The following is an 8,161-nucleotide window of genomic DNA, read 5'->3' as shown; positions in this document are numbered from 1 at the left end:
GAATCACGAAGAGAGAGAGAGAGAGAGAGAGAGAGAGAGAGAGAGAGAGAGAGAGAGAGAGAAACACACACACACAGGCAGACTCATATTAAATGAAACAGTGACGGTATCATTGCGCAACAGCGAGGGTTAAAGCACGAGAGGAACGCGCGTGAAAAGTGATCATCGATCGTCCTCGTCGGGGAGGAGCGCTACCGTTGCGCGGACGGCAAACACCGCGTTTCGCACAGAGAGCGAGTTTCGCTTTACCGTCGCTTACCACTTCAAAAGTGATCCGTAACATCGCGATTACCCCATCCGGTTTATCATTCTATGCCGAGCTAATCACTCCAAACGCATGAAACGCATTGTGTATACGCGTCGCGCAACAAACACAGGCCAACTTTATACGTTTCTCGTATTCTACTCTACGCTTTGCTCTTGAACAACAACCAACAGCAGCTGCAGCGGCGGCAACACAACAACAACAATAACAACTACTACTACTGCAACATTAACAAGCCAATTTAGAATCGTCCGATTACCAGCCAGCTCCACCATGCTCTGTGCTCGTGTGCGCGTTTGTGTGCGTTCGCGCCGATTGCGCCGAGCGTAAAGCACATTTTATCGTTCTCCACTAAAGCGCACACATGCGCCCGTTCGCGATCAGACATCGCGGCTACAATATTCGCGCGACCTAACGCGAACGAGGTAGTACCCCGCACATACAGCGTGCACACATCGCCCCTCTTCCCCAACTCGCTAATTACGATATCCCGATTACACGGCTTATGATTTTACATACAGCGAATCGCGCTATGGCCGCAGCTGCGCCCGCAGCGGCACAAAAGGGACCGACTTTGACCGGTAAACTTCATGATGTCCAGCCGCGAATGCGAACAAAGTTCGCCCCCTTCAAAGCGTGTCCTGGCCGCGAACCGCGACGATCTCGTGGTTTCCGGCCGGCCGCACGGATCTGGGGCTATCCGGATCGAATCTGAGATCGCTCCAATCTCTCACCGATAGGCGAGACTTGCCCTTGCAACATCGAACCCTCGGTGTCGTTGCAAGTATGCGGAATTATCCGCATGGGAGACTTGCTTGAGTTCTGATTGAGCTCCAGTCGGATTTCCCGAAGAATTATGGACTGCTTGGAAAATCAGATCAAAAGTCAGTGACGTCTTGAGTGAAATACGCGACTCTAAGGTCCATATTAATAGTTATTACTTGAAATTAGTCTCTAGTGAGACACTCAGATTTGAATTTAGAGTTAGGATGAATTAGGAGAGTTTTTTAGTAATCTTACATATCTCATCTGAAAATTTTGGATCTAACTCTGAATAGAAATCTGAATATCTCACATGAGACAAGTCCCAGATGACAACTATTAATAAGTGAGAAACCAGATAAGTTTTGTTTGATCTGCCAACGAGAGCAATGCTCTCTCTGAGTCTATATTCTTTTTACAATTATAAATATTTAAGAAGCGTGAGCATTGAAAATGTTTATAACTATTTTTATTTTTTATTCCGTCGACTTCATAGATATTCTTCTAGTTATTATTTTGTTAGAAATAAACTAAATATATGAAACGCTTTGAATGTTCACACTTTTCATAATTATAAATATCTAAGAAGTATAAATGTTTCAAGTATCTTAAACCATTTTCCATAGGTTTTGTGCGGGGTCCTTTCGTGTCATTTTTTATTCGGTCGAATTCAATAGTCGATATGAAAGCGACCGTGCTTTCCGCGAAGATCTTGAGGAATTTCTCTGTGCGAATAATTATACGATCTGTCGCGAAGGCAGAAGCTGTTCGTCTTCTTTTTTTTGCTCGTAATTTCTCGCGATTCTTTTTATCGTTCGTACACGACCGAATCCTCGAATCGATTGGACAGCTCGGTTCCGTTGAAATTCGCTCGAATGTTCCTACTTGGAACTGTTCGAACGTTTCAATCGCACGATTCGCTGTGTATCTTTCGAGTCCTGCTTTCGCGTGTCCGCGCAAAGCTGTAATTTTCCCCAGCCTGCGAAGGGCGAGCCAAAAGTTCCCGCCGACCGAAGGTAACGAAGTAGTCAGCCTTCGATCTCCACGCATCACTCGGACCGATTAATCGCGGCACTCTACCGAGGCAAAGAAGCTCGGTGAGCCGGAAATTTGCATCTTGATGAGGCTTGAGGAAAATTATATATCACCGCAGAGGTGGTTTGTTAGCTATTTCAGTCGAGTCAAAATAAATATCTTAACTCTCTCAAAGTGAATCAGTGAATAGTCACTGATATCAGTTACAACGCTGAGCACTTTCAATGTTATACTTAAACTGCAATCACTCTATTCACTGTTTTCAGTGATGTTTGACTGATTCATTTTAAGAAAGAAGGCTTTCTATAGCACCTTTATAACACCTAAATTTTGACAAAAATAAAAAAAACATTAAGAGCCGATGCTGGTTATTTTTTACAAATGTTTATGATGGGAAGGATAATAATGTTTGTAGTGTCAAATATTAGGGGATTTAAGGTCGGTTCGTTAGTGGAAGATTGATTCATCGCGTACGTTGTAAAGACCGGAAAATTATTTCGGCGGGTGCGTTTGACACTACAAACATTATTATCCTCCCCATTATAGACATTTGCAAAAAACATCCAGCATCAGCTCTTAACGGCCTTATTCCTGTCAAAATTTAAGTCGAGTTAATTATTCGACGATGAAAATAGTCGAGTGACGACATTATTCGGATTGCATTCGTGAGTACCCTAGTTCGATCAGGAGTTGAATTCGTGAATCGAATCGACTGGCTTAGAGAGAAAGCCAGTCAGAAGCGATAAATAATTCAGCGCAAGCTTATCCTGGTCCCACAACAACGAGCATAAATTCAATTATCCGAAGAAGTAATAAAATTATCGGATTTCTATAGTTCGATGATGGTTGCGTTAAAAATTTATCGGCTACTCACTCGAAAATTGATTCACACCAATATCCTTTCTTGCACATCTCTTACATGACTCTTGTTTAACTCCATCAGATGAAAATTAGGAGAAATTTTTGGAAAACCGTTGAGCAGATCAAATAGAACTTGTTCGGGTTTTCCACTTAATCTAGAATCGTGTTTGAAACGTCACTCTTTCGATCTCTCTCTGATACTTAGACTTCCGCGCTGCGGAAACGCTTGGTCTGACTTCTGGGTTGATGCCGCGTCCTTCATGAGACTCAGTCTCTTAGGTCGTTCCTCTGCTGAAGAAATCTCGTGAAGAAGTGAACTGGAAAGTTCACGAAACGTCGCAAAACAAATCCATGAAAGACATGGCCCATCAACTCGAAAACCAGACCAAGAACATACTCCTCTAATATTACTTGAATCTGCACACATTTGCATCAACTAAAGTCCAGAGTTTTCTTGGGAAATCAGATTGGATCAATAATTTTGATAAAGAATTGATAAAAAAGACTTGGCACATTTCTGATAAATTCTCGTGAGAAGTTTGGGTATTAAGAGGAAAATGGAGTCTTTTGGATTTCCAAGCAGATATCGAATCGATGTTGTTCATTTCTTCGTAAAAATTATTGATCCTTCGAAATTGGATAATTTCGTCTGCTCTACTTAACATGATAAATCTTTTGCACTAACCCAGTAGATCCCACGAAATTTTCTATGTGGGAAGCACTTAGCACGAAAAGAGATTTCTCGACTGTAATTATTTCATTGCGCAATTACAGTCACAAATGTCAAACCCTTCTCTGCCCTTCGGCTTTCGCGAATTCCCTCCGGCGAATTGAAGATCACTCCGCGCCTTTGGCGCTTCTTCGTCGGAAGAGAATCGCGCAACAACATCTGATCTAATGCATATCGATTTGAACGGAATCACACGCGCGTTTCTCGCATTGCCGCGAATATATCCGACCATCACGGCGCGTACCACCCATTCACGTAGTTAACGAAGTTCCCTCCGGAAACAACGAGGCGGAACGCCGGGGCGTCTATACGGTCGATCAGTTTTTGCCGAACAACGTGAGCGTGTGCCTGCATCACAAGCAAGCTTGAAATATACACGGTGGCTGCACGGTAACTCATACATTACGGGGTGGGCCGGCTTTTTATTGCTCGCACGCCGCTGCCGCGCCAATGCCAGTTTGCTTTCACTTTATCGCCTGTGAAATCCAGCCGTCTCGCCGGCGGGACAATATTTCCAGAGTGCCCTCGAAAAAGAGTGTACGTGCAAAATTCAGCGTCGGCCCGCCGACTGGCTGACTGGTTGGTGCAAGTCGGAGTCTGTAATCGGACCGGACATTGACGTGAACGGAAAAACTTTCTGACCGGCATTTCCGATGAAATTTGCGATCTATTCTCTTTCCCTCTCTCGCCTCTCTTTCTTTCGCTCCCTCCTCTCTTTCTCTCTATTTCGTATTATGGATAACAAGAACGGGTAATAAAAGACGAATGTGTCTACGCTGAAAGTCGCTCGGTCGCTCGTATCTTATAGACGATTAGAAGCGATTCGTTAATTTTTTAATTGAATAAGAAATTAGGCCTAGTTTTTTACATGCCGAAGGAACGTTTATCTCGAATTGCCGGTTTTTATCAGAGCGAATAGAAGTGTTATTATTAGACGAAAGAAACTTTCCATCAGTCTTAAAAACGAGAATTGAAAAATCGATTGATTGTGATTCGGTCATTTCATCCTTCATATCTTAATTTGAATTTTCAAAAGTTCTGATTTAAAATTCACTTTTTATCTGTGGGACTTTAGAAATTCTTTTTACGCACAATTTTAGAAAGTTCCAGCCAAACTTTATTAAAATTTTATTTCCCTGGGAAATGTTTTAAATTCAGATCTTTTATTTTCATGAAGAAATTTCTTTCTTAATTTTCATTTTGGTAAGAGCAAAATATTTTGGAACGTGAACTGACGTAAATCAGTGAAAATGTCAATAGAAAATCACCCCAGTTGATCTCCAGAATATCTATCACTACTTAACATTATGATCTAATTTCATTAGTACCTAATATTATTGATAATGTTATAGAATCGATCATCAGCGCGCGGCGTGCTTGTAATAAATCTTGATTTAACAGCGATGTTACTGAAACTAATACTCGAGTTATCAAAACACATACATCATTGTTTTAATAACCGCAGCATTCGTTCCAATAATATTGCTACTGAATCGAGAAAATTAGTTCCAACTACGTCGGTGTTGGTCTACTGATCTACTGATTCAATAGCGTTTTTTTCTTTCGTGAATTATGACTCCTATTACCGTTTCATATCATCTGATCTAATTAATAATTGACATTGCTGATGAAGAATTCCAAGTAAGCCGTTCCAGTGAGGACGATCCCATTGCAAACATCTTCCAATAACCTGCGAATTCTCAACCGCGCGAGAGAACAAACTCTCCAGACATAAAGGAATCGTTTGCGTGTTGCAGGGAGCCTGGAGATCTGCTCGCACGCGAACGCAGCCCGGCGCGTGATCATGGTGCTGAGTCCCGCGTCCTTGGACAACGTCTGGACAGACACGAGCGTCGCGGGGGTGCTGAAGCAGCTATCCACGCTGCCGGCGCGCACGATTGTGATCGCGTTGCAGGGGATACCGGGCACCACGGCGACGATCGCGAAGCGATCGCGACGGGACCGCCGCAACATCCTCGACAGCGACGTGTTCCTCGACCAGCTGACGATCCTGCGCTGGAAAGATGGCGGCGGTGGTGATGGCGGCCGCGACTTTTGGTACAAACTGCGACTGGCGATGCCGGCGATACGGCCGGTCGCGTCTGAAACCGGCTGCCAATCGGTAGCGATGATAGTGCAGGCCAACGGTAAATGCGGGCAGCAAAAGGCGCGCTCGCGCGAGAGCCTGGAGGTCCTCGTTTAGGGTTGCGCGTCTTCGAAGTCACGTCACCGCCGTCACGCCATCGCCGTCGTGCCACAGCCGCCACGTGATCTGATTGCTCCCGGGTACCACGGACGAGAGAGTGGAAGGACTTCCTTTCTTTCTTCCACCTGTTCGCCGGAAGCCGCGGGAAACAGAGAAAGAGGCGAAGAGACATACAGACGATCCACGTGGCTTCTTTCCGCACGCGACGGACGACGCGACAGTTTCGACGCGTCGAATCCTTGGATCTCCTCTTCCTTTCCCACTCGAGGGTCTCGCGGGGAGATGAGCCTTCGTCCTTGAGGACGATTCTTATGTCGATTCTCTTTCGGCTTTCTTTCCCGGAAAAATCGCGAGAGCAATTCGGACGACGATCACGACGATGATGAGGTACCGTCCGGCCGCGCGCGAGGAGAGAATCCCACGGACACAGGTGGATCTTCTTATCCTCGATACTCCGACTTCCGCATGGATCGCGGGTCGACCTGGACTCGAACAATTGGAACTGCGCGGCAGAGCTGCTTAAAAGGGAAATCCCGCGCAAAGCTGTTTGGCGTAAGCCGCTCGCCCTCCATATGTATCTTCACACCGACGCTAGTCCTGACCGTCCCCTTTCCCCGCGTTGCTATTTTCCGCTCCTTTTCCTTCACACTTTCGCCCTCCTACCCCTAACTCTCCGGCTTATATCGAACTTGTATCATACTCGAGACTTTTATCCCTTCGTCTCGGCTTTTTCTTCTCTTTTTATTTTTTTTTATCTTCTTTCATCCGACAACTCAACGATCCTGCGGAAGGACGAGCTTTGACGTGTGGAGTTTTCGGCAGGTGCGCGCTTTCAGGTCGAAGAAAGCGCGAGAGTGACGCGGTCGGAGACGCCAGCGCACACGAAAAACCGACGTTTTGACATCGAGATGCACAAACGACCCTTTTTTTAACTCTCGCGGAAACAAACGTTCAAATTATCGCGCGAGACACATAAGAGGCAGACAGAAAGACACTTTGCGACGGAGAACGTCGCCGTGTCATGGCCGATTTTCTCGCGAATCGCGTCGTCGTTGACGGAAAGCAAATTCGATCGGAAAGGAAGGCTAACAAGAGGTCAGAACACGAGCAGATGGACAAGAGGCGAGACAGACGGTCCTCCAGAGGATATGTCAATTTCCAGAGTGAGTCTCGTTACGTAACCGCCATTTTCGCTCTCGCGTTCTCTTGGACATTGCGCTTCGCGATGACGAAGCTATTCGAATATTTCATCGGCTGTTTGAAGATTTGCAAATAGACAAATATTTAGATATTCAAACACTCACGGATAAAAATTGAGAAGGATATGTATAAAAATGTTTAAAAATTTTTCTAAGTACATATCTTAGCGATATCGATTATCCATTTCTATAGATAGAGGTATTATCACAGATAGATAGACATTAAGGCAGCCTGATCGGGAGACATCGGGCGATTGAAGACGTTTAATTCCCGGATTCTCGGGTTCTTGAAGATATATGCATATCCGGCGAGCAAAAAGACTGAAGGCAATGACGCGGTGATTGCGCGCGACGAGGAGCTGAATTTACAATTTTTCGCGCGAGAAAGAAGGGAGGAGGGAAAAAAGCGCAGAAGAGAGACAGAGACGAGGAGGAATCGAATATGCTTTCCGCGATCGACGATTGGTTCGAGCATTCCAACCGTTCCAAGTGGACGAGAAGTCGAATGATGGAAAAATGCGCAGTCTTCCTTCCCGCGGCGCGCACGTGATGAGAGTTTGATTAGCGAGCGTTCCGTTATCGGCACGGCGCGTCGCGCTGTGTCGCGTCCTTCTTAATTTGCCGCCCTACTTTGTATATATTGCATAATCTGCGTATTTATTTAGCTAGCCGCGTTATTTATGCAATTGTTTCCGTTGCGTAAGTACCGAGTTCCCGAACCCTTTAATCGGTGGAAATGCAATCTCTCTCGGTTTCGCAAAAGCGACGCCGGAAATCGGAGAAACCCGCAATTTTCTAACGTTTTCTTTTGTTCTTCTCTTAAGAGAGAGAAAGAGAGAAAGCGTGTCGGGACATTCGTATTTATATTTTATATTTATGTAGACATGCGTGTATATTTCATGCATAAAGATTCGACGCTAATTCGCAGCGTGTCGTGCACGGAAAAAAAAAGATTTGGTTGAATTAACCAAATATCTGGTCGAATATGAACGATCCAGAAATTCCGATTGAAGTAACTCGGAACTGGTTATTTAACCAGACATGTTTAGTTAAATAACCAGACATGTTTGGTTAATCTACCAAAAATCTTGTTAACTTAAACA

General features: G+C 44.9%; 1 protein-coding gene across 1 annotated transcript in view; it reads left to right on the top strand.

The window, feature by feature from the left end:
- Window positions 1-8,084, top strand: part of LOC116847322 (single Ig IL-1-related receptor-like) — a 151,074-nt gene extending 142,990 nt beyond the window's left edge. Inside the window, exon 7 of the mRNA XM_032822205.1 lies at window positions 5,411-8,084. Within this exon, the coding sequence (XP_032678096.1) occupies window positions 5,411-5,856 (446 nt within the window). The 3' untranslated portion in view covers window positions 5,857-8,084. The remainder of the gene's footprint in view (window positions 1-5,410) is intronic.
- Window positions 8,085-8,161: the final 77 nt, after the last annotated feature.

Source organism: Odontomachus brunneus, unplaced genomic scaffold, assembly GCF_010583005.1.
Source record: "Odontomachus brunneus isolate Ranch 3 - 2012 unplaced genomic scaffold, Obru_v1 Obru_scaffold_076, whole genome shotgun sequence".
Lineage (NCBI taxonomy): Eukaryota > Metazoa > Arthropoda > Insecta > Hymenoptera > Formicidae > Odontomachus > Odontomachus brunneus.
Note: the sequence above shows the minus strand (reverse complement) of the source record. Positions and strands in the feature narration are given on the sequence as shown.